The 27784-nt window shown below is 39.2% G+C and overlaps 1 protein-coding gene and 1 non-coding gene across 9 annotated transcripts in view; one reads left to right on the forward strand and one right to left on the reverse strand.

The window, feature by feature from the left end:
* SESTD1 (SEC14 and spectrin domain containing 1) overlaps positions 1–27784 on the forward strand; it is a 152302-nt gene that overhangs the window by 104670 nt on the left and 19848 nt on the right. For all 8 annotated transcript variants that reach the window (XM_045163717.1, XM_006059590.4, XM_044932899.2 and 5 more), the window contains 4 exons: positions 13540–13662; positions 21827–22021; positions 22550–22664; positions 24123–24282. In XM_045163717.1, the coding sequence (XP_045019652.1) occupies positions 13540–13662; positions 21827–22021; positions 22550–22664; positions 24123–24282 (593 nt within the window). The remainder of the gene's footprint in view (positions 1–13539; positions 13663–21826; positions 22022–22549; positions 22665–24122; positions 24283–27784) is intronic.
* On the reverse strand, positions 3747–3819 carry TRNAS-GGA. The gene has a single exon. It is a non-coding gene; the product is annotated as a tRNA-Ser (tRNA).

Consider the following 27784-nt stretch of genomic DNA (forward strand, 5'->3'; position numbering starts at 1 on the left):
GCATCAATTCTTCGGTGCTCAGCTTTCTTCACAGTCCAACTCTCACATCCATACATGACCACTGGAAAAACCATAGCCTTGACTAGATGGACCTTTGTTGGCAAAGTAATGTCTCTGCTCTTTAATATGCTGTCTAGATTGGTCATAGCTTTTCTTCCAAGGAGCAAGCGTCTTTTAATTTCATAGCTTCAGTCACCATCTGCAGTGATTTAGGAGTCCAAAAAATAAAAAAATAAAGTCCAAAAAAAATAAGGCTGTCACCATTTCCACTGTTTCCCCATCTATTTACCATGAAGTGATGGGACCAGATGCCATGATCTTAGTTTTCTGAATGTTGAGCTTAAAGCAACTTTTTCACTCTCCTCTTTCACTTTCATCAAGAGGCTCTTTAGTTCTTGTTCACTTTCTGCCATAAGGGTGAGGTCCTCTGCCTATCTGAGGTTATTGATATTTCTCCCAGCAATCTTGATTCTAGCTTGTGCTTCATCCAGCCCAGCATTTCTCATGATGTACTCTGCATAGAAATTAAATAAGCAGGGTGACAATATACAGCCTTGACACACTCCTTTCCCTATTTTGAACTAGTCTGTTGTTCGATGTCCAGTTCTAACTGTTCCTTCTTGACCTGCATACACATTTCTCAAGAGGCATTTCAGATGGTCTGGTATTTCCATCTCTTTAAGAATTTTCCATAGTTTATTGTGATCCACACAGTCAAAGGTTTTGGCATAGTCAATAAAGCAGAAGTAGATGTTTTTCTAGAACTCTCTTGCTTTCTCCATGATCCAGCAGATGTTGGCAATTTGATCTCTGGTTCCTCTTCCTTTTCCAAATCCAGCTTGAACATCTGGAAGTTCATGGTTCCATACTGTTGAAGACTGGCTTGGAGAATTTTGAGCATTGCTTTGTTAGCGTTTGAGATGACTGCAATTGTGCAGTAGTTTGAGCATTATTTAGCATTGCCTTTGTTTGGGATTGGAATGAAAACTGACCTTTTCCAGTCCTGTGGCCACTGCTGAGTTTTCCAAATTTGCTGGCATATTGGATGCAGCACTTTCACAGCAGCATCTTTTAGAATTTGAATTAGCTCAACTGGAACTCCATCACCTCTGCTACCTTTGTTCATAGTGATGCTTCCTAAGGCCCACTTGACTTCACATTCCAGGATGTCTGGCTCTGGGTTGGTGATCACACCATTGTGATTATCTGGGTCATGAAGATCTTTTTTGTATAGTTCTGTGTATTCTTGCCACCTCTTCTTATATCTTCTGCTTCTGTTAGGTCCATACCATTTCTGTCCTTTATTGGGCCCATCTTTGCATGAAATGTTCCCTTTGTATCTAATTTTCTTGAAGAGATCTCTAGACTTTCCCATTCTATTGTTTTCCTCTATTTTTTGCACTGATTGCTGAGAAAGGCTTTCTTATCTCTTCTTGCTATTCTTTGGAACTCTGCATTCAGATGCTTATATCTTTCCTTTTCTCCTTTGCCTTGCACTTCTCTTCTATTCACAGCTATTTGTAAGGCCTCCCCAGGCAGCCATTTTGCTTTTTTGCATTTCTTTTCCAAGGGGGTGGTCTTAATCCCTGTCTCCTGTACAGTGTCAGGAACCTCAGTCCCTAGTTCATCAGGCACTCTATCAGATCTAATCCCTTGAATCTATTTCCCACTTCCACTGTATAATCATAAGGGATTTGATTTAGGTCATACCTGAATGGTCTAGTGGTTTTCCCTACTTTCTTCAATTTAAGTCTGAATTTGGCAATGAGTTCATGATCTGTGCCACCGTCAGCTCCTGGTCTTGATTTTGCTGACTGTATAGAACTTGACCATCTTTGGCTGAAAAGCATATAATCAATTTGATTTCAGTATTGACCCTCTGGTCAATTAGTATTGACATTTAAATCATATTATTTCTACAGTGATGATGTTGAGCACTCAGGTTACTGTATCAGAATGAGCTTCAAAAATAACTAGGTATTCGGAACATCTGTTGTGGTCTTTGTAGTCTTGTAATAAATAACATTTTATTGTTCGCCGTGAATTTACTTTAAATTTCTAATAACATTGTTTTTTTTTTGTTGTTAATTTGGGCGTTATGAAGAGGTTTTCTGTCCTACTGAAATGGTGATGTGTGATATGTTAGCTGTAATATTATTTCGTTGCTGTATGGTACTGATAGAAAGCATAAAATGTATTTAATACTTAGAAAGTTTTATTTCTTTTTCAAATTGATTTTTGTAAGTAGGCTAAGAACACTAAAAATCAGTACTTAGGAAGATATTTCTGTATTTAGCCTACATTTTGGATTTTCATTTGCTGAATTATTAAGAAGTAAATCTTAAATTTTCCACTTTGACAATCCAGATTAGAAGTGTCCCAGTGTTTTTAATATGGATTCATTCATTAGATAAGTATTTGTTAAGTATTTATTATATAAAACACCTTGTGTTTTTTCTGAAGGATATAGATTTGGGTTTTGCTAGACTAAGTTTAAGAGGGGAGAGAGTGTTCGGTGTCCCGAGGAAGTGACTGCAGTGCTGTGGGTGTTCATAGGGTGGATCATTCCTCTGGTAGCAGGAGATCTGGTAAGACTTAGTGGAAAAAGGCAGTGCGTGAGTTTATCCCCAAGAATGGGTAACCTCTACTTTAAGTTTTAAAGGAGCATTGGCATCCTGTGGAGGAGAAAGGATCGCATTAGTAAATAATAACAGCATTAAATCCCAGGATCTGCTGAAGAAAAAGCCAGCCGTAGGTCCCAGGACGTGTTGGGCTGGTAATCATGAAGCATGGTCCATGAGCATGAGCCGAATCCCTGTTCCTCCATGTATTTGCTGTGAGATCCTGGTACATTTTCACGACCTGAACCTGTTTCACTTCCTTCTTTCTTTTTCCCCTTCCTCTCTCTCTTTCTCTTCCTTCTTTCTTTCACATATAAAACGGGGATAACAGGACCTCTTTTGAAAGTTTTGTTGAAAGAACCCAGCACTCAGCTAATGGTAGCTATTTCATTTATTCCCAGTGAACTAGATTCTAGTCTAGAATTCTCGTACAGCTGTTGGAAAACTTGTTCTGTGAAGGGCCAAATAGTAAATGTTTAGGCTGTTTGGTTCATACAGTTTTCTTGGAGCTATGGCTGTTTAACTGCTGTTGTAATGCATATTCATTATGCAAACAAATGTGTTTGGCTGTGCTCTAGTAAAACTTCATTTATAAGAACAACTGGGGACTTGCTTGACAGTCCAGTGGTTAAGACTCCGTGCTTCTAGTGCCCAGGGCACCGGTTTGATCCCTGGTCAAGGAACTAAGATCCTGCATGTCATGGGTGTGGCCAAAATGCAAGGAACTAAGGTCCTACATATCATGGATGTGGCCAAAATAAAAAATAGATAAAAAGTAAGATTAGATTATTAAAAAGTAAAAAGAAGTGGCAGGCTAGAATTGTCCTGCAGGCACTAGTTTGCTGACCCCTGACTAGAGCATTAGGGAATCACGGGGAAGAAGGCTTGAAAGGAAGGACAGAACTGGATCATGGACGATCTTGAATTCCAGGCAAAATGATTTAGGCTTTATATCATGATAATGACATACAAACTGAAGATTTCTGAAAGAAAGTGAAAGTGAAGTTGCTCAGTCATGTCCGACTCTTTTTGACCCCATGGACTGTAGTCTTCCAGGCTCCTCCCTCCATGGGATTCTCCAGGCAAGAGTACTGGAGTGGGTTGCCTTTTCCTTCTCCAGGGTATCTTCCCGACCCAGGGATTGAACCCAGGTCTCCTGCTTTCCAGGCAGACGCTTTAACCTCTGAGCCACCAGGAAAGTGTGTGTTAATTATATATAGCTTTTTCTATGTGATATATTCATAAATTAAAGATACCTTTTATTAAACTCAGATAAACTTTAGCTAAGTAGCTTGAGAGTAGCTTTGAAAACCTTAAAGATGGAATAGCATAGCGGTATAAAGTGCCCTGGTCACCTGGGTCTGCCTTCTTCTACCACATCCAAGTTGTTTGATCTTGGGAAGGATGTGTACTTCTCAGCGCCCTAGCTTCCTCCTCAGTAAACTGAGGAAAACAGCAACAGTGATAATAATACCTACTTAATAGGGCTGTTAACAGAGATTAAGAAGATTTAATAAGTGTTTAGTGCTTGGCACATAATGAGTTTTTATTAATAATAGCATTTTCTCACCTATTAAAAGAAAATGAGTATCTATTATACAGTAGTGTGACATTGTGCCCGGTGGAATGTAATGGTGAGTAAAAACAGACAGGGTCCCACTTTTTGGTACATGGTTACATAATTACAGAAATAATTGTAAAACTGCAACCATGCCAAGTCCCAAGGACAGTGAAGGGAGGAAGGTTGAGAAAGAAGACAGTATCAGAGATGAAGCATTTCTGACTTGCAGGACTTAATGGATGGTGGTGTCCTCTAGTTAGGGAACATTGGACAGGGCTTGGGTTTATGTGCAGAGGGAAAAGGTGTGGAAAATCATGAGTTTGATTTTAGACATGTTTAGTGTTCTTGCCTGGACAATGCCAGGGACGGGGGAGCCTAGTGGGCTGCCGTCTATGGGGTCGCACAGAGTCGGACAAGACTGAAGTGACTTAGCAGACATTTCAGGGGACTTTGAGACATCTAAGAAAAGATATATAAAGGTAGTCCCAAACAGCTCCAGAAATGAGAAATCTGGGCTTGTGTGTCATCTGTGTATGAATAGTAATTAAAACATTCATGGGGTGCGAGTTGTCCCAGAAAAGAGCTGAGTAGATGAGAGGAGGGCTTTTTAACTGAGCTTTGAGAAACTCCAGCATTTAATGACAAGATAGAGGAGCATATTCCTGAAGAGAAGGCAGTGAAGGATTGGTCAGAGATGAAGAAGAAAAGTATAAAGAGCTGTGTATCGTGAAAGAAGAAAATATGTCAGGGAAAGAGCTTGGAACCCTCTCAAATGCTGCTGAAAGGCCAGAATAAGAGGAAGACTTAACGCATCCACTAAGAATCCATAAGACCCAGGTTGTTGGTAAGGCAGCCCTGGCAGCGGCAGGGCCGGGAGCACTGGAGTGAACTCAGGTATGAGAGCGGGATGTGGTAGAGGAGACGCCGAGTGTAGAGAACTCATGCAGAATGTTTTCTCTGGAGGAAAGATGAGAAATAGAGCGATGACTAGAAGCGGGAGTGTGTTAATTAGCGAGGTGTGCTGTATGGAAACACGACAGACTAGCGGACTTGAGAAATTTGTTTTCTCTTTGTTCTAGAGGCTAACAGCCCAAGATCAGGGAGTTAGTAGTATTGATTCTACCTGAGGACCATGAGGGAATGATCTGTGCCAGGCCCCTCTCCTTGGCACGCTGTAGCCTTCTTCTCCGTTTCCTCTCATCATCTTTCCTCTATACCTGTCTCTGTTTGAACTTTGTCGCCTTTTAAGAACACCAATCAGATCAGGGCCCACTTTAATAACCTCATTTTAATTTAACTGCCTCTTTAAAGAACCCTGTCTTCAAATAAATATTCGTTACATCCTGAAGTACTGGGGCTTAGGACGTCAATGTATTGGCAGGGGGGCTTGAGGGCACAGTTCAGCCCCCAACTGGAATCAAGTGTAGTTTGTTTGTTTGTCTGTTTTTGTCATATGGAAAATTAAGAGGCTTAGTTTGGAGGAGGAAAGTTTCTGTTTGGAGGGAGGAGTTGAATATGCAAGAGGGAAAGAATTATTAATACTATCAAGTTTGTGACAAGGTGGAAGTGAATGGACTCCAAAGCAGAACTGAAGGGATTAGCTTTAGAATGGAAGAGAGAGAACTCCGTTGTAACAGGAGGGAAGTGGGTGGGATGAATTCAGAGTTGCCTCTGTGTATGTCAGGCATTAAGAAGATGGCTGAGTTCCTGAGTGATGAGGTGTGTTTTGTAAGGTAAGAGACAAACGTGATCTGCTTTGTGGTAGAGGTTTGGAGGCAGGGCAGGGTTGGAAAGGACAGTGGTTAAAGATGATTAGAGGTTTAAATGGAGTGGAAATGATTGAGAATTTTTTTTTTTTTTTTGGTGGAGATTGTAAGAGTGAAATTACCATGGAAGTATAGATGTGTTTTTAGGTAGTGTTGGCCTTAACTTTATGGTGGAAACTTTCTGGCCTGTTCCTGTGAATATGTGGCTGGCTGTTAACATGCAGGCACCAGAGAATGTGGGTGATGGGATTCCTCCAGCATTGTGCTTTGCTCTGTGGGATCAGGGGCAAAGGTGTTAGTGCATTTTTGAAATGATGGACCAGCTCAAATGGATAAAGAGTAAAGAAACTAGAGAAAAGAGATGAGGATTCTTAAAATGATGGTGATGATGGCAATGAGATTGTTGTTAAAAACAACCTCATTTCAATTCCGTTTTTTTTTAATGAGCATTACATGTAAATTAGAAAATTAATATTCATCACGTGATGTTTTCTACACTTTGTTTTTCACAGGTCACATTTTAGGGAAAGATCTATTTTTCTTGCCAAAATGATTACTTAAGTTTAGCTATTTAGTAACATACCATGTCAGCACACTCAGTATAAACTACCATCTTCAACCTTGCACATTTGGGGGAAATGAAATTTCTTGTTTATGTAAAAATAATCATAAAGTTGACTACCTCTGCTTATGTAAAATTAATGAAAGTTGACATTGTCCAGATTTCTTTTTTTAGTGACTTATCACTGAAAACAGAACATAATGAAAAAGAAACCAATAGCTGTAATAGATGAACTGTATGGTAGGTGTAGCCATTGCAGCTCTCCGTCACTTATTCTCCACAGTTCAGATTGGTAGCATCAGATTCACATGGATGCAGAAGTATTCTGTGTTGCTGCCACTACATTTTAAAATGAGATTTCACATGCTTCTGGATAGGAGGTGATACCACATCACTGAAATAAGCTATCGTTATTCTGATTATTGATTACGGCAGTAATTTTGACTAGCATTGCAAATATTTCTAGAATCATCCATGTGATTTTCTTCCTTTGTAGAAAGGAACCGTAGATGCAAATAGGCTACACTCTCAGTTGCATAAGTACACCGCTGGAGGCTGTGATCCCAGTTCTCTGTATTCTTTCTTCTGGGCAGAGGCTTCACATTTGCTTGATATGCTCTTCTGCCTGTTTTGACCTCACATACATCTAGAAATTCTCTCATGTGGTTTTTGGAAGTCAGCGTGGCTGGGAATAAATGTTAAATAGTCACATGCATTTTTGGCCTCTTCAGACACTTATCATGGTGGATTTTAAGAGCACATGTCCAAGGTTATACTTTGCGTATAAACGTAACCATTTGAGAGGTTACATTGATAAGGATTGTACATGAAACTGTGCTTGCTTTAATATTCATATCAACTGAGCAATAGGTCCTGATTGAAATGAAGTTTTACAAACCCATTTTGGCAAACCGCCATCATTAATGGATTTAAATACACTTGTTTACTGGGGCATCAACCTCAGTTTGCATTATTTTTATTAGAAATACTCATACATTTATGGTGTGCCTGTTACTGATGGTGCATTCTAAGGGAAATTACTTTCAGCATACATTAAAACTATATGTACATGTGACTGTGTAACTGAGTTTGTGTGTGTGTGTGCATGCCAAAGAGATGTCTTGGCTCTACTTAAAGTTTATTTTTAAATTTATGGCCCTTTGAAAGTTCTCTGCTGATGAGTTGTTTTTCCCCAGTTATCATGATTTATATTAACCTGCTTCTTTTGTTTCTAGAGTTTACATATTTTCTAGAGTTTTTAAGTTTAAATGTTTAATATTGTCTTAGGTTTTTAAAAATAATGTACATTTTAACATTAGTTAAAATTTTTGAGTTATTTTCATTCCATCCTTATTTTTTAGAATTTAGATATTTTCAGTGAAATAATTTACCACTTGTTTAAAATACTTAAATGCTATTATATAGCTTTTATATTCATAATACATCATAATAAATGAGAAGCAGATGAGTCCCCCCAAGTGAATGGAAACCTGTTTCAAAGTGTTTACATACACTTACTTAAAACTTACTCTCTTTTTTTTTTTTAGATTTATTTATTTAGGGGGAGAGTGTCATGGAGTCTTCATTGCCGTACTCGGTCTTCCTCTAGCTGCAGGGAGCAACAGCTACTCCTTGCTGTCGTGTGCGGCTGCTCACTGCAGTGGCTCCTCTCGTTGCAGACAAGGTCTGGGTGCACATGCCTCCGCAGTCGCAGCACGCGAGCTCAGCAGTCGCAGCTCACAGGCTCGAGAGTGTGGAGTTAGTAGTTGTGCTCAGGCTTAGTTGTTTTGTGGCACGTGGAGTCTTCCCGGACCAGGGATCGAACTGGTGTCCCTTGCATTGCAAGGCAGCTTTTTAACCACTGAACCACCAAGGAAGCCCAAAACTTTCTCTTCTTCTTTCCGTTTTTTAAAAGCATAGAATAAAACAGTTCAGGGATTTGCTTAAGAAATACATGGATTTTATTGTAAAAATGTAGATGTGAGACAAAGTTTATAAAGAGTGATAAACAGAAGGAACTTTTTCCTTCAGAACAAGTGAGAAAAGCAAAGAGACTAACACTGTTGATACCATCCTGTGTGCTCAAGTATCTCATGTACAATGACTGTAATCGTGACAACAGTCCTGTGCAGTAGGTAGCATTGACACGTCTTCGGTGTGATGGACCAGAGTCTTTCACCTCCTGGGGCAGAGCCAGAATTCAGATTTCAGAGTCATGTTCAGTGCTTTCTCCAGACTAAACTGCTTATCTGTCTCTCGTGAAAGAGTGATACTTTGCACAGGCTGGTGGACACAAACAGGAGCCTAGTACCCTGCCCCTTCAAAACCAGCTCATACAAAAGAGCAAAGCAGAGAAAGTGGAGATGTTGAGGAACATTGTATTCTAAAGAGCTTCTGCTGCTAGGGGTTTGCAGATGAATTTAGGACTCTGAAAGCATGAATTTAACAAAGAAAATCATGGCCGCAAGATTATTCCAGTGAGTCAAAAATAATACTTAAACTTTTTTGTTTTTGAGTTTTTGCTCTCTAGTACTAAAACCTTGTAGAAAAGGTGGAAGCTACGAATATATTAATATTTAAGATACTAGGACAAAAAAGGGGACAGGCACCAAAAGATAAATCCTGAAAGAATGGCATATTATTAGTAAGCAAACATTCACAATTTATTTATTCTAGTATTTAGAAACACACCTGAAGAGATTTTTCTTTTGAACTTGATGGAAGTATTTTAAAAGCGATAGTCAGCTATGTAGAGTGCAAAACCAGAAACAGAAAGCCTGGTTGGGAGGCTGCCACAGGGATCTCGGTAAGGCCTGAAGCAGGCTTAGATGCAGTTTTATTTTGAAAGTCAAAACAACAGGATTCTAAGGGTATCAGATACACAGGATATAACAGGAAAAAAAGGAGCAAAAAATGAGGGATTTTGGCTTGAGAATATTGCTCCACATTATAACTTTAAAATGTGTAATTTATAATAATGCTTTTTAAAGTTTTTTTATTATGTAGGAAGTTTCAAAATTAAAAAGAAATAACAAGAGTAATCACAAGAATATTGTTTTTATTTGGATTTGTTTGACATCCAGAAATCAACAGTGTAAGTTCAGACAAATCAGAAGCATCCAGGCCCTTGGAAATGAAAAACAACTCATTTTTAAAAATAGATCAAAAGAAAAATAAACAGTTCAGTAGAAAACGTAAGACCAAAATCATCAGCATGAGATGAATTTTGAAAGATGAAAAAGAGGTCAGGAAGAGAAGGGGCTCAAAGATTTCAGGCAGCAGGACAGCCCATATTAAAGCAAGACCAGTGAGAGAGCATAGCACCCTTGAGGAGCACTGGATGCACAGGGTGGGCTCAGGTGAAGGAGGAAATGGTGATGCATAGGCAAGGGCCCATTATCCATGACATCGTATGACATCGTATGCCATGCCAGCTAGCCACATTGCATCCTGAATGCTACACAGAGCCACACTGAGAGATTCCAACAAAGATGAGTATTCAGTCCACATGAAAAGATTTTTATTTAGTATGTTGTTCTGCTTTTCCCCTCTGGTTATTAACAAACAGTAAGTCTTACTCTTTCTTTTTTTAAACCAATCTATGTTAGAAAAATATAAAGTCAAAAAATAAATCACATCTACTTTGTTTCCAGAAAACTTTCCCCTAATTTTAGTCAAGTTAGTATCATACACCTAGGAATTTACCAACATTCTTATGCTCTAACTAGATTTTTTCTTAGTTACCATCTCTAACCCAGTTGTGTGATAAACATAAATGATTTCAAATTAAATGTAATCATTGCTACATTGTTTTGCTTGACTATTTACCCATCTCATCTCTTCCATTAAGGTTGAAGTAACTGAGGGCAAGAACCCCATTGCAAGAGTTCTTTTGGAAATGGCAAAAAATATTTTGGTTGTCAGATACTGTTTCTCCCAGAGCTCCTGTGTAGGTGTTTCTCAATAAATTGCACTAAGAATCTCAGAAAATAAAAATTATAAACAAATTAAAGCAATAGTATATATATGTTGTGAATGTTTATTTTCAGTTAAAACTTTCATGACTTGAATGTTTCATACAGATGTGTTTTAGAGAGTAATTTTATAATGTATTTATGTTAGCCGTTAACATTACAAGATCATTGGACCCAGGATGTCAATGAAAACATTTTCTAAGGAAACAATAGAGAGGATTGGAGAAAAATTCTGTTGCATAACTGCTGTATAACATTCATGTTTAAATTACTTAGATGCTCAACAGTAGAGAACTGGAGCTGTGAAAACAGGTGTAACAGTTATTTGATGTAGGACATTACCTGCTTAGCTCTTAGTGGTGTTGGTTGATTGGATGGTTTGGTTGGACAAATGAGAGACCAAGAGGGTGAGGCAGACAAGGAGGTTGGCCTTCTTAAGAAAGAGGTTTAGAGCCACTGAAAATTGTAACAACTATAGCCACATGAAAGTGAAGAGCCCAAGAGAGAAATTTCTTGTATTCTATGAGAATCAACTACAGCACTTAAATCTGGAGTAACACATGAAAATGAAATGCATGTGAAAAGTTAATGAAAGGAAATACACATGATTATTCCTCAGGTTGGGGTTGTTGTTATTGTTCAGTCACTCAGTCGTGTCTGACTCTTTGCAATCCCATGGACTGCAGCATGCCAGGCTTCCCTGTCCTTCACTAGATCCTGGAGTTTGTTCAAACTCATGTCCATTGAGTCGGTGATGCCTTCCAACCATCTCACCGTCTTCTCCTGCCTTCAGTCTTTCCCAGTATCTGGGTCTTTTCCAATGAATCACCTCTTCACATCAGGTGGCCAGAGTATTGGAGCTTCAGCATCAGTCCTTCCAATAAATATTCAGGACTGATTTTCTTTAGGATTGACTGGTTTGATCTCCATGCTGTCCAGGGGACTCTCAAGAGTCTTCTCTAGGACCACAGTTCAAAAGCATCACTTCTTCAGCACTCAGCCTTCTTTATCGTCCACCTCTCACATATGTTCCTGACTACTGGAAAAAGCATAGCTTTAACTAGATGGACCTGTTGGGCAAAGCGATGTCTCTGCCTTTTAATACCCTGTCTAGAATTGTCACAGCTTTTCTTGCAGGGAGCAAGTGTCTTTTAATTTCATGGCTTCAGTCACCATCCTCAGTGATTTTGGAGTCCCAAGAAAATAAAATCTGTCACTGTTTTCCATTTTTCTCCATCTGTTTACCATGAAGTGATGGTACAAGATGCCATGATCTTTGTTTTGTGAATGTTGAGTTTTAAGCCAGCTTTTTCACTCTCCTCTTTCACCTTCATCAAGAGTCTCTTTAGTTCCTCTTCATGTTCTGCCACAAGGCTGGTGTCATCTGCATATCTGAGGTTATTGGTATTTCTCCCGGCAGTCTTGATTTCAACTTGAGCTTCATCTAGCCTGGCATTTCACATGATGTACTCTGCATATAAGTTAAATAAGTAGGATGACAATATACAGCCCTGACGTACTCCTTTCCCAATTTTGAACCAGTCCGTTGTTCCATGTCTGGTCTGACTGTTGCTTCTTGACCTGCATACAGGTTTCTCAGGAGGCAGGTATGATGCGGTGCTTTTATATAATTATTAAAACTACATAAATTCTTAGATTTTAAAATAAATACATACTAGCCTTGTAGCAGCTATGGAATGCACTATAGGTCTGTGATTAGATAAGCCTGTCTCACTGAGTCTTTAGTATTACTTTGCTGTGTGTGTGTGTGCGTGCATGTGTGTGTGCATGCCTCTTAAGCATGTTTGACTCTTTGCAGAGATATCCTTATTCATTTCTGGGGAGCTATGCTAAGTTAAGATTTAGGACATAACCATATATCTGTTGTTGAATTCTGTTTTGAATTTAGCTTTCTAAATAATAATTTAGCTTGGTAGAGCTGGGTAATATTTTTTTCTGTTAGAATTACTTCACTGTGTCTATCTGGTTTTAGAATATATGTGTTTGTGGGTAGAGTAAAGAAAACCTGTTTTTCTTCTGCATGTGAATTTGATCGTCTTCTGCATGAGATTTTGATCTTAACTGTCTAGCTCTATTCTCTTGAAAACTTGATGAAAATTACAGTGTCAGCTGTGTTATTATGTCAGCAATATTGTTTGTAATAAAAATTATTCTGGATCTGGATTGGAAGATCTGTTAATAACTTGATGGAAGGCATAACTTTGCACATCTTTGATCTCAGTGACTTTTACAATGGGCATGACACTTGTGTGGTGTGAGGTTTTTATAGAGTGTGTCCCATATCTATCCCATATGGATCTCATCTCCTGAACTGATGGACTGCTTCAGGGACTTAGCAAAAGAGAAACACCCAGTGCTGCTCTTTTGGCAAACTGTAGTCCCCTCCCTATATCTTTCTGAGTAGTGGTGCCAGTGGGACTTTAGATGGTCTTTCAGACACCTAGAGTGTATTGCAGTAGTATAATTCTGTTTTTAATTTTCAAAGTGAGAAAAATATTTTATCTTTTTATCAGTTAATTCATTCTGTTTTTTCGATGTTTTGGAAAGAACTCTAGATGATGAGTCAAGACATGTGACTCTTAGTTACTAAATAATGAGTTCTATTACCTTGAACAAGTCACTTAATCTTTCTGAAAGTCACTTTTCTTATTAGATAAAAAATTTCACAAATGTCATTTTTGATGCCCCTTCCAATTTTAAATCCTGTAGTTCTCTGATTTTCTTATCATCATAAGTTAGTTTTTAATCCTATCTTATGGGAGCATCCCAGATTTTTTTAACTGGCAGATAATCAGGTAGCTGAAAGCCTACGATGCTCTGGTGTACATTTTATCAAATTTAAGTTTGGGAAAGTTGTCACATTATAGCTGTATAGTTCCTAAAGAAACATTTACTATATACAATAAAATACAATGTTCAATAAAATAGAATTTAAATTAAAAATATTTGAACTTTGGGAGGGGTAAACCAATTAGAATGAAAGCTTGAAAGGTTTTTGATTATTTTAAAATTTCATCTCCACTTCCATTCATAGGTTGTGAATTGGCTTGAAGGGCCTGGATCAGAGCAGCTGAGAGCCCAGTGGGGAATTGGAGACTCCATCCGGGCTTCCCAAGCCCTACAGCAGAAGCACGAAGAGATCGAGAGCCAGCACAGTGTGAGACGCTCTTTCCTCTGCAAGTTACAGTGCTGTCGCCAACGATACTTCATAGCGTGTGTGGTGCTGAGTGACAAGTCGCTATGTACTTCGGTTGAGGGTCATAAAGTACAGTATGGTTATCAAGCACATTGATAGCACTTGACCACTCTGTACATATTCATTAGATGTTTGGTTTCGGTTTTCAGTTTAGAAACACAATTCATGTGAAATTTTTAAAACTACAATAACAGAAGAAAGAGTCATAGTACATAGATAGAACCTTCATCTGTAGTCTTGAACTTTAAAAGTATTATCTCAGGAACAGGAGCTGTAAGTTAAATACAAATCATTGAACATTTTTTCTTCAGCATAAAAGGAAAAAAATCATGTTGGAACCTATGAAATGCATAAAATAGTTCCATTCAGTTCAGTTGCGCAGTCGTGTCCGACTGTTTGCGACCCCAGGAACTGCAGCACGCCAGGCTTCCCAGTCCATCACCAACTGCCAGAGTTTACCCAAACTCATGTCCACTGAGTCAGTGATGCCATCCAACTATCTGTTCCTCTGTCATCCCCTTCTCCTCCTGCCCTCAGTCTTTCCCAGCATCAGGGTCTTTTCCAATGAGTCAGTTCTTCCCATCAGGTGGCCAAAGTATTGGAGTTTCAGCTTCAGCATCAGTCCTTCCAATGAATATTCAGCACTGATTTCCTTTAGGATGGACTGGTTGGATCTCCTTGCAGTCCAAGGGACTCGCAAGAGTCTTCTCCAACACCACAGTTCAAAAGCATCAATTCTTCACCGGTCAGCGGTTCTTCACAGTCCAACTCTCACATCCACAAATGACCACTGGAAAAACCATAGCCTTGACTAGACGGATCTTTGTTGACACAGTAACATCTCTGATTTTTAATATGCTGTCTAGGTTGGTTATAACTTTCCTTCCAAGGAATAAGTGTCTTTTAACTGGCTGCAGTCACCATCTGCAGTGATTTTGGACCCCCCCCCCCCAAAAAATAAAGTCAGCCACTGTTTCCACTGTTTCCCCATCTATTTGCCATGATAGGACCAGATGCCATGATCTTAGTTTCTGAGTTTTAAGTCAACTTTTTCACTCTCCTCTTTCACTTTCATCAAGGGGCTCTTTAATTCTTCTTCACTTTCTGCCATAAGGGTGGTTTCATCTGCAAATATTTAGATTTTTCAATTATATAATTTTATTTTTAAGTCACTTTCATGTACTAATTAGGAACATTGCAAAGACAATATATATACTGTACTGCTGCTGCTAAGTCACTTCAGTCGTGTCCGACTCTGTGCGACCCCAGAGATGGCAGCCCACCAGGCTCCCCCGTCCCTGGGATTCTCCAGGCAAGAACACTGGAGTGGGTTGCCATTTCCTTCTCCAATGCATGAAAGTGAAAAGTGAAAGTGAAGTCGCTCAGTCGTGTCTGACTCCTAGCAACCCCATGGACTGCAGCCCACCAGGCCCCTCCGTCCATGGGATTATCCAGGCAAGAGTACTGGAGTAGGGTGCCCTTCCATATTCACAGGTTCTACATATATCTGAGGAGTCAACCAACCAGAGATCGAAAATACTAAGGAAAAAAAAAATCCTTAGTTATAAAAAGCAAAACTTGAATTGCAGTGTTTTAACCAGTAGGTGGCACTGCATTGTCACCTTGAGAACTGGTTGGTTGATGCAAGATGCAAAGATTAGCTTATGATGTTTAAGATGTTCTAATATTAAAAATTTTCTTTTCTCTTGGTAAATAAAAGCCAACACTTTAAAGGATATATTGGAATTGTTCAGGTCTTCCGAAACTGACAGATTTCTAGTATATTGATTGCTTAATATGGGTAGAAGTTGGAGAAACTTTTAATATGCCATTTTGGGTTAAAGCAATCTGTTAAACACTAAATTTTAGATTCTTTATAAAAGCATAATTCAGAAATAAAGCTAAAACAATCCCAAATCAATAATGATTTTCAGTACAAATATATGGAAAATTAAAATCCTACTAATACGTAGTTAAATCCTATTAGTAGTAAATATTAATTAACTACTAATATTAGTAGTAAAATCCTACTAATATGACAGAATGTGGTCCACTGGATAAGGGAATGGCAAACCACTTCAGTATTCTTGCCTTGAGAACCCCATGAACAGTATGAAAAGGCAAAATGATAGGATACTGAAAGAAGAACTCGCCAGGTCGGTAGGTGCCCAATATGCTACTGGAGATCAGTGGAGAAACAACTCCAGAAAGAATGAGGGGATGGAGCCAAAGCAAAAGCAATACCCAGTTGTGGATGTGACTGATGATAGAAGCAAGGTCCAATGCTGTAAAGAGCAATATTGCATAGGAACCTGGAATGTTAGCTCCATGAATCAGGGCAAATTGGAAGTGGTCAAAGAGGAAATCACAAGAGTGAATATCGACATTCTAGGAATCAGTGAGCTCAAATGGCCTGGAATGGGTGAATTTAACTCCGATGACCATTATATCTACTACTGTGGGCAGGAATCCCTTAGAAGAAATGGAGTAGCCATCATGGTCAACAAAATAGTCCGAAATTCAGTACTTGGATGCAATCTCAAAAATGACAGAATGATCTCTCTTCGTTTCCAAGGCAAAGATCACAGTAATCCAAGTCTATGCCCCAACCAGAACCCTGAAGAATCTGAAGTTGAACGGTTCTATAAAGACCTACAAGACCTTTTAGAACTAACATCCAAAAAAAGATGTCCTTTTCATTATAGAGGACTGGAATGCAAAAATAGGAAGTCAAGAAACACCTGGAGTAACAGGCAAATTTGGTCTTGGGATACAGAATGAAGCAGGGCAAAGGATAATAGAGTTTTGCCAAGAGAATGCACTGGTCATAGCAAACACCCTCTTCCAGCAACACAAGAGAAGACTCTACACATGGACATCACCAGATGGTCAACACAAAAATCAGATTGATTATCTTCTTTGCAGCCAAAGATGGAGACGCTCTATACAGTCAGCAAAAACAAGACCGGGAGCTGACTGTGGCTCAGATCATGAGCTCCTTATTGCCAAATTCAGACTTAAATTGAAGAAAGTAGGGAAAAACCACTAGACCATTCAGGTATGACCTAAATCAAATCTGTTATGATTATACAGTGGAAGTAAGAAATAGATTTAAGAGACTAGATCTGATAGACAGAGTGCCTGATGAACTATGGACGGAGCTTCGTGACATTGTACAGGAGACAGGGATCAAGACCATCCCCATGGAAAAGAAATGCAAAAAACCAAAATGGCTGTCTGGGGAGGCCTTACAAATAGCTGTGAAAAGAAGAGAAGCAAAAAGCAAAGGAGCAAAGGAAAGATATAAGCATCTGAATGCAGAGTTCCAAAGAATAGCAAGGAGAGATAAGAAAGCCTTCCTCAGCAATCAATGCAAAGAAATAGAGGAAAACAACAGAATGTGAAAGACTAGAGATCTCTTCAAGAAAATTAGAGATACCAAGGGAACATTTCATGCAAAGTTGGGCTCCTTAAGGGACAGAAATGGTAAGACCTAACAGAAGCAGAAGATATTAAGAAGAGGTGGCAAGAATACACAGAAGAACTATACGAAAAAGATCTTCACGACCCAGATAATCATGATGGTGTGATCATTGACCTAGAGCCAGACATCCTGGAGTGTGAAGTCAATTGGGCCTTAGAAAGCATCACTACGAACAAAGCTAGTGGAGGTGATGGAATTCCAGTTGAGCTATTTCAAATCCTGAAAGATGATGCTGTGAAAGTGCTGCACTCAATATGCCAGCAAATTTGGAAAACTCAGCAGTGGCCACAGGACTGGAAAAGGTCAGTTTTCCTTCCAATCCCAAAGAAGAGCAATGCCAAAGAACGTTCAAACTACCACACAGTTGCACTCATCTCACACGCTAGTAAAGTAATGCTCAAAATTCTCCAAGCCAGGCTTCAGCAATATGTGAACCGTGAACTTCCAGATGTTCAAGATGGCTTTAGAAAAGGCAGAGGAACCAGAGATCAAATTGCCAACATCCGCTGGATCATGGAAAAAGCAAGAGAGTTCGGGAAAACATCTGTTTCTGCTTTATTGACTATGCCAAAGCCTTTGACTGTGTGGATCACAATAAACTGTGGGAAATTCTAAAAGAGATGGGAATACCAGACCACCTGACCTGCCTCTTGAGAAATTTGTATGCAGGTCAGGAAGCAGCAGTTAGAACTGGACATGGAACAACACACTGGTTCCAAATAGGAAAAGGAGTACGTCAAGGCTGTATATTGTCACCCTGCTTATTTAACTTATATGCAGAGTACATCATGAGAAATGCTGGGCTGGAAGAAGCACAAGCTGGAATCAAGATTGCCGGGAGAAATATCAATAACCTCAGATATGCAGATGACACCACCCTTATGGCAGAAAGTGAAGAGGAACTCAAAAGCCTCTTGATGAAGGTGAAAGAAGAGAGTAAAAATGATGGCTTAAAGCTCAACATTCAGAAAACTAAGATCATGGCACCTGGCCCCATCACTTCTTGGCAAATAGATGGGGAAACAGTATCAGACTTTATTTTTCTGGGCTCCAAGATCACTGCAGATGGTGATTGCAGCCATGAAATTAAAAGACGCTTACCCCTTGGAAGGAAAGTTATGTCCAACCTAGATAGCATATTCAAACGCAGAGACATTGCTTTGCCAACAAAGGTCCATCTAGTCAAGGCTATGGTTTTTCCAGTGGTCATGTATGGATGTGAGAGTTGGACTATGAAGAAAGCTGAGCACCAAAGAATTGATGCTTTTGAACTGTGGTGTTGGAGAAGACTCTTGAGAGAGTCCCTTGGACTGCAAGGAGATCCAACCAGTCCATTCTAAAGGAGATCAGTCCTGGGTGTTCTTTGGAAGGACTGATGTTAAAGCTGAAACTCCAATACTTTGGCCACCTCATGCGAAGAATTGACTCACTGGAAAAGACTCTGATGCTGGGAGGGATTGAGGGCAAGAGGAGAAGGGGACGACAGAGGATGAGATGGCAGGATGGCATCACTGACTCGATGGACGTGAGTTTGTGTGAACTCCAGGAGTTGGTGATGGACAGGGAGGCCTGGTGTGCTGCGATTCACGGGGTTGCAGAGAGTTGGACACGACTGAGCGACTGAACTGAACTGAGTATGTAGTTCTTATCAAGGAGTGTCAATAAATTTTCTTAATTTTTGAATACTAGGTAAGCACAACAGAAAAATATAGAAGTGTATAGAAATGAGTGTATGATAACGACGTAAAATAAATTTTAAAGTTTTTTATTACAATCATAAACCTTATTTTAGCTTTTAATCCTGATGCTTGCCTCTGTTCTAGTATGTGAACACCCAAGATCATTTCTTACCTACTGTCTTAATCCAAATCTCATGTCTTGGAGGTGGTTTGTTTTTGTTTTTGTGTCGTGTATATATGTGTTTGAGGGTGGAAGGGCTATGAAATGATCATTTTCTATGCAGTTAAATGTTTGAGAGGTAGACCAGAGAAGGAGCATTTTGAATAAAATATATGTGTGTGATATATACACACACACACACACACACACACACGGCTGTGTATATATTTATTTATATGTGTGTTTATATATATAGGGATATATATAGTTATTTCTCTGTATCCACGGATGCCACATTCTCAGATATGGAGAATCAAGTATGAGACTTGAGCATCCGTTGATTTTGGAACCCCTGCACCAGTCCCACATGGATACAAGGGACAGCCGTATGAAGCAGGTTTTCTCGACCTTGGCATTATTAATTTATTTATTGATAAATCTTTGTTGCTTTGCCCTGCCTGCCAAAATAATGAAGGAATGTGTCTCATTCTGAGACCAGCCACTCCACTACAGTCTGCAGACCGCATTGCTTGTGCAAGGCTTTGCTATTGCAATTATCTCCTCTGTTTTCAGCTGGATTATTTCCATCGATGTACACAAATACTGTATTTTACATTAAAAACAAAATATATGCTCAAGATATGTGCATTTTAATATAAAGTAATATAATAAATAATATATAAATTAATATAAATTAACATTTTAAAAATCTTCCCTTTGGCTATACTCTATCTTCTCAATTCCCATTCTTTTTTTAATTCACTCTGATCAGGATTTATGTCCTTCCCACTCTTATCAGAATTTCAGTCCTTATCTTATTGGACCTCTCAGTAAATTTTAGTAAAGGTGACCACTTCTCCGTCCTGTTTTACTTCTTTCCTGAAACATGCAGCTCCTTTTTGGCCTCTTCTGCTCGATCTCTTTCCTCTCCTTGCCCTCTGAATTTAGGAGTGACCCAGGGTTCAGCTTTCCAAAGGCTCTTTTCTTCTGAACCAATACTGTTTGTGTTTGGATAATTTCATCTAGTCCCATGCCTTTAAATAACATCTTTTGGCTAATAGTTTGCAAATTAGTTGACCACTGCCAACAGTTTCATATCTTTCAACTTTACCAAATTCGTTGATGAGCTCTAGTGGTTTTCTGGTGGTGTCTTTAGGATATTCTGTGTAGAGTATCATGTCATCTGCAAAACGTGACACTTTTACTACTTCTTTTCCAATTTGGATTCTTTTATTTCTTTTTCTTCTCTGCTTGCTATGGCTAGGACTTCCAAAACTTTGCTGAATAAGAGCAGTGAGAATGAGCATCCTTGTCTTGCTCTTGATCTTAGAGGAAATGCTTTCAGCTTTTCACCATTGAATATGATGTTAGCTCTGGGTTTTTCCTTTGTGGTCTTTATTATGTTGAGGTTTGTCCCCTCTATGCCTACTTCCTCGAAAGTTTTTTTTTTTTTAATCATAAATGGATATCGAATTTCGTCAAAAGAATTTTCTGCATCAATTGAGATGATCATACGGTTTTTATTTTTTAATTTGTTGATGTGATGAATTGTACTGATTGATTTGTGGATACTGAAAAATCCTTGCACTCCTGGGATAAATGCCACTTGATCACAGTGTACAATCCGCTTAAAGTATTGGATTAGGCTTGCTAGTCATTTGTTGAGGGTTTTTTGTTTTTTGTTTTTTTTGCTTGTTTCAAAAGTAGGTCTTTTAAAATATTTTTATTGTATTTGATTTACAATGTTGTGTTAGTTTCTGCTGTACAACAAATTGAATCAGTTATACATATACATATATCTACTCTTTTTAAGTTTATTTTCCCATGTAGGCCATTATAGAGTGTTGAGTAGAGTTTCTGGAAATTTTTTTCTCATGAATGGATGCTGAATTTTATCCAAAGGTTTTTCAGCATCTGGTCTTCATTTTTGACAGGTGAATCTGATGGAGGAACAGAGTATGGCATGAGCCTAGGCTGTGCCTCTGACACAGTGTAGAAGTGAGGACAGGAGGCTCTTGAGTGCTAGACTCATGAGCTGAGAACATGCTGAGGCCAGTGGATGGGTGAACCGCATGGGGCTGTAGGAGCCAGCATACTAAAGGATGTGAGTGGGACAGTCAGTAACCAGTGGTCAGAGAGTGGGCTGTACAGTAGCACAGGATATTAATAACAGATTTGGTGTCTGCTGGAGGAGGTAGCTGAGGTGTAGCTGGGGGCAGGACAGGTGGAAGTAAGGGAGGGGGTCAAGGAGCTAAGAGTGCAGTGTTGGTCGGATGTCTGCACGGTGAAAGTCAGGAAGAAGGCTGACGCTGAGAGGAAGGCCGAGAAGTCTGCTGACTGAGATGAGGGCACGTGGCAGGAAAAGTTGGCAGGGTGGAGTCCAACAACATGCACTTCGCAGGAGATGTGGTTTTTGAGAGAAGGATGGAAGAAATGGTTTGGAAATAGGAGTGGGGCAGCCATCTCCCTCCGGGCTTGTGGTTGGTCACCTGTGGACACAGCAGCAGCGGTCAGCAGAGCGGCAGGGCTCACTGGTCTCTCTGAGGGTGATGGGTTCCACAGAGAACAGGAGAGAGAAGGGAACATTTAGAGGCCAGCCATGAGGAAATAGATTTTGCTGTTGGCAGGAGTTATTCCAGGGATCTCAGTGAAGGGATTTGAACACTGGGACTTTTTATCCTCAAATTATTTTGATTTAAAGAAATCTCATATATGTTACTTAGTATATCTGGAGATACTGTAAAATGTAGTGTGTTCTTCAGGAGCTGATTTGATCATTAATTTACAACGTCTCTATTACAGGAATGGTTTGCAGTTTATGTGGAACTGAATCAGCAAATTGCAGCCCTCTTAAATGCTGGGGATGAGGAAGATCTTGTGGAACTGAAGTCGCTCCAGCAACAACTTAGTGATGTTTGTTATCGACAGGCCAGTCAGCTGGAATTTAGGCAGAATCTGCTACAAGCAGCTCTTGAATTTCATGGTGTTGCCCAAGATGTAAGTGATTACTCTGATTGCTTTTCTTTGCTTCAGATTATCTGAGTACTTATCTGCACATCAGTTTTGCAGGTTTGCATGTCTCTTAATTATTTTTCTGGAACAGTAAAATTTACTGGTGGGGGAAACAAGATAGACCTTTTTGGTTTTTTTTTTTTTTTAATTTTATGTTACATTATTCTGCATGCAACTAAACTTTTTTTTTGTCTAAATAGAGTGTCCCAATGTAATTGCTAGATTTCGTTTGGATAGTTTTTTGATGTTCATGTTTTATAACATAGATAGAAATGAAAGTTTCAACACTTTTCTACATTCTGCTGACCTGGACATACTGTCTTCCTGGTGCATGCATCTATGTGTTCTGTCTTTCAGATAACGTGTATTCTAATTATGTGTCCTTGTCTTTTAACAGCAGAGTTTTTTCAAGTATAATCGTGGTAACTTCATTAGATACAAACCTCATTAATTATTAAACACTGTAGATGCTGATTATATCAGGGTTATCTCTTTGGTGTCCCTCTGCTTTAGTTGTCTCAGCAGTTGGATGGCTTATTAGGGATGTTGTGCGTAGATGTAGCACCAGCTGATGGAGCATCGATTCAGCAAACTTTAAAACTGCTTGAAGAGAAGCTGAAAAGTGTTGGTAAGCAGATTTTAAAAATGCTGAAACATAAGGGTTCTTTTTTTAAAAATATCATTACCATGGTTAGACAAGTCAACTTATACTGATCTAATTATAATCATGTACAGGGAACACAGGAGAAATTAGTATAAAAAGGTTTTATCCCCTTAAAGGGTGTAATTTGTGCTACAGTTCTTATCTTTCATTGGTGGTCCATCACCCTTCCTCCATAAGGCCTTGAGCCTTTCTTGTTTACCCAGCCGAATCTACAAGTGCTGTGTCTCGCATATTCTATGAGCAGTTACCAGTAGTGCATGCGTAACCTGTATTTAGCTGTGAAGTGTTCTGTGGTAAACCCTGTATGCCCCACATTGTGTTTTAATGCAATGATTTTTGTTGTTGCTGTACCCTAACCTTGTGAAAAGAAGAGCTGGTTTGGTTCCGTGCATTTGTTTCTCCAAACTGGGAACATTGCCGAGGTTACATACTCTCCAAGGAGAGGGTGGTTCAGTTTTATTAAGCTGGTACCCTTACTTGACAGCACAGCCTTTTGACTTTTACTACAAGTAGAAAATGCAGAGAGGTTTCCTAGGTCATGACCGGGAGAAGTGAATAGTGGCTGTGAGAATGGGGGTGGAGGGTGTGTGTACTGAGTGGGACATGGGACAAAGGAAAATGGAGTAGGAAGCAGAAACTTAAGGCAGTGATTTAGTGGGAAATGGTGGCATGTGACTGAACCAATTTAATTAATTTTGAAAAGGACTTGAGGGAATGGGTTTGAAAAATCATGTTTGTATTGGCATTTTACTTGCTTATAGTCTTTGTTATTTTAATGGATGATGTAATTACATGTTTAGTACCTAATTTGCCAAATGAAATTTATTTCAAAAATGTCACAAGTTTTCTTGAGCAATGTTTTCCCTTTAAAAATGCTAAAGGAATTCCAATGTACGTACCTAATTTAAAGTCTTACAAATACATCGTAAGTGTTGCTTCTTGTTGAGTATAAGCTGACAGCACCTATTTTCAACATGTTCAGTGTCCTTTTACAGTGAGAACACAGTGCTTGACTGTTTTAATGTCTTGTGGCTCTGATATATTTTTTGAACAAAGAATTTGCCTTCTATGTTCTCCTAAAAACTGAACTATGTAAAAATAGAAAGAATTGAAAATCTTACTCATCAAGACAGGAATTCTCACACTTTCTACTTGCAATTTTGAAAAGTAATTAGTTGTCTACGGAAGTTCACCTTTTAGAAATTCTCATTAGGGAGAATTTGAATGAGAGGGAGCTCCAATTTGAGCCACGTTTAAAAGGGTTTTATTGATTGAAATATTCAGAGGGCTCCAGACTAAAGTAGTTTAATGTACAAAGCTGTTATCCTAGCAATCCAAGTACAGTATCTGCTGAGAGGATTTAATTAAGGGAGGGAAAGCTTCCCTTGTTTAAGAGATTAAATCTGGTAACTTTTGTTTTAGATGTAGGATTGCAAGGTTTGCGTGAAAAAGGTCAAGGTCTTCTGGATCAGATCTCCAATCAGGCATCCTGGGCCTATGGAAAGGATGTAACCATTGAGAATAAGGAAAATGTGGACCACATACAAGGAGTGATGGAAGATATGCAGCTTAGAAAACAAAGGCAAAGTTTGACTATTCATGTTAATTTTTGCTGAGACAACATAGTATTTATTAAAATGAAAATTGATATGTTTTCCATACAAAGTAGAAATTCTTACCTGTTACATAGTAGGCATGTAGTAAGTTTTCGGTAAATGTAATGGTTATTGTGTATAATTGTACTAACAAATAATGGCAATTCATTCATATGATGGGTACCTTTCGCCTTTTTACTCAGTGATAAAAATTTCATTTCCATTCAAGTGCATCACATTCTTTATCCCCAGTATAGCCTGTGACTCATCTGTCTTTTAAGACTCTGGAGAATCTGGCGTTTCCATTTTCATTTAGGTTAGAGTTGCTGTTAAATTTATCATACATTGATCTGTTTCTTCATCTAAACCTCACACAAATTGTCACTCATCCATTGTTCTCATATTTGCTGTCGAAGGATTAGACAGTAAATTCTGGGTAAGGTAATGTTTAGTTTCATTTGTTATATGGTAGAACTAGAAATTTAAAGGGTTCTTTGAAAACTCAACTTGCAATAGCAATTGCAGGATATTGCAAAATAAAGGATTAAATTAATATATGTTAGTACATACAGACTATCATGGTTGTATGAAATTTTGGTACACTTAGAAATTTCAAGGGCATCAACAAAACCTGACAGAAACTTCCCTCTGCATCACAGAAAAAACAGTCATTAGATAGAGATTCCTTCTATCCTCATATCTGCAAACTTATCCATTACATTATTTTCATCAGAAGGATGAAAAAGCTCTGCTCTTATGAAAACTGTGTATCCCCATGTCTCCTCACTCAGTCAGTTCCAGCTCTTTAATCCCTGCCTTTCATTCAAATACTTTGTTACTGTTCAGTCCCCAGTCATGTCCAATTCTGTGACCCCATGGACTGCAGCACCCCAGGCTTCCCTATCCTTCATCATCTCCCAGAGCTTGCTCAGACTCATGTCCATTGAACTGGTGATGCCATCCAACCATCTTGTCCTCTGTCATCCCCTTCTCCTTGCATCTTTCCCAGCATCAGGGTCTTTTCCAGTGAGTTGGCTCTTAAGAGTCAGGTGGCCAAAGTATTGGAGTTTCAGCTTCAACATCAGTCCTTCCTATGAACATTCATGGTTGATTTCCTTTTAAGATTGACTGGTTTGATCTTCTTGCTTTGTCCAAGGGACTCTGAAGAGTCTCCTCCAACAGCATCAATTCTTCGGCACTCAGCTTTCTTTATGGTCCAACTCTCACATTCATACATGACTACTGGAAACACCATAGCTTTGACTAGACGGACCTTTGTGGCCGAAATCATTTCTCTGCTTTTTAATATAATGTCTAGGTTTGTCATAGCTTTTCTTCCAAGGAGCAACTGTCTTTTAATTTCATGGCTACACTCACCGTCTGGAGTGATTTTGGAGCCCAAGAATATAAAGTCTGTCGCTGTTTCCATTGTTTCTCCATCTTTTTGCCATGAACTGATGGGACCAGATGCCATGACCTTCATTTTTTGAATGTTGAGTTTTAAGCCAGCTTTTTCACTCTCCTTTTTTACCTTCATCAAGAGGCTCTTTAGTTTCTTTTTGCTTTCTGCCACAAGGGTGGTGCTATCTGCATACCTGAGGTTATTAATATTTGTCCTTGCAGTCTTGATTCCAGCTTGTGGTTCATCCAGCCTGACATTTTGCATGATGTACTCTGTATATAAGTTAAATCATCAGGGTGACAGTATACAGCCTTGACACACTCCTTTTCCAATTTTAAACCAGTCCATTGTTCTGTGTCTAGCTCTAACTGTTGCTTCTTGACCTGCATACAGGTTTCTCAGGAGACAGGTGAGGTGGTCTGGTATTCACTTTAAGGATTTTCCACAGTGTGTTGTGGTGTGCACAGTAAAGGATTTAGCGTAGTCAGTGAAGCAGAAGTAGATTTTTTTCTGTTGCTTCTTCTATGATCCAATGGATGTTGGCAGTTTGATCTCTGGTTCCTCTGCCTTTTCTAAATCCAGCTTGTACATCTGAAAGTTCTTGGTTCATGTACTGTTGAAGCTTTGCTTGGAGGGTTTTGAGCATGACCTTGCTTGCATGTGAAATGAGTGCAGTTGTGTGGTAGTTTGAACATTCTTTGGCATTGCCCTTCTTTGGGATTTGATTGAAAACTGACCTCTTCCAATCCTGTGGCCACTGCTGAGTTTTCCAAATTTGCTGGCATATTGAGTGCAGCACTTTTGTAGCATCATCTTTTAGGATTTGGAATAGTTCAGCTGAATTCCATCGCTTCTGCTAGCTTTGTTCATAGTGATTCTTCCTAAGGCCCATTTGACCTCTCACTCCAGGATGTCTGGCTCTAGGTGAGTGATCACACCATTGTGTTTATCTGGTCATAAAGACCTTTTTTGTACAGTTCCTCTGTGTATTCTTACCACCTCTTCTTAATACCTCTGCTTCTGTTAGGTCCATATCGTTTCTGTCCTTTCTAGTGCTCATCTTTGTGTGAAATTACCACCTCCTCTTCCAACTGTTCTTTCTCTGCCTTGAGCTCTCCTTCTTGACAGCTGTCATTGAATATCTAATCTGCATTCATACTTCCTCACTGTCTCCAGTTTACTTTTCAACCCTTCTTCGTCTGACCTCTCCCCTCACCACTTCACTGAACTTGCTCTTACTAATGTCATCAGTGACTGTACTTGCCACATTTAAATAAACCCTTCATCTTGCTCAAAATCCAGGGAATACTTTCGGTTCTGATGTTGCTTGACCACTCTGAATAGCATTAGGGACAACTGACATTTTTTTTTTTTTTTCTGTTTGAAACTCCCTGACAACTTTATATACATTAAAAACACCTTTATGATTCTCCTGGGCACTCTGTTTCTTCTTGGTTTTCTGCACTGATTTCTTGTCCTTTAGCTAATTTCACTGCTTTCAGGGTTTGTTCTGAGGCCAAATCCTCTTCTCACTCATTGTCGTCTCCCCGCACAGTTTCACCACTTTAATGACCTTCTTCAGTATCACCATGATTGAATAGTTACGGCTCTGACACAGATCCCTCCCCTATATTTTGGACCTGTAATTTCTCTTACCTACTGAGCATTTCCACCTGGGTGCCCCATACGATACTTAAAACTCACTTGTATGGATTGGAATCATTGTCCTCCAAACCTGGCTTTTCTCCTTTAGTTTCCTGTCCGAGTTAAAAATACCATCAGTTACCAAACTTGGGATTTGTCCAAAGGATTTACCAAAATCATTACTCTTTCTTGTCTCTTACAGCCTCATCAGATGCCCAAGTTCTGCTGTCTCTGAATCCTTTTTTCATGATCTTAGCTCTTACCTGCTTCCTTCCTTGCTCCTCAGCAGTCTGTTGTGCATGAGCGCCATCTTTGTAAAGTGCTCATCCAGTTACCTAACTTCTTGTGTGAACCCCTCTCAGTTACTTCCTGTTTCCTCAGATGAAGTTCAGTCTCCTTGGAATAGTGTAGGAGACCCTTCATAGCCCAGTCCTGTATAATCT

Source organism: Bubalus bubalis, chromosome 2 (assembly GCF_019923935.1).
Source record: "Bubalus bubalis isolate 160015118507 breed Murrah chromosome 2, NDDB_SH_1, whole genome shotgun sequence".
Taxonomy (NCBI): domain Eukaryota; kingdom Metazoa; phylum Chordata; class Mammalia; order Artiodactyla; family Bovidae; genus Bubalus; species Bubalus bubalis.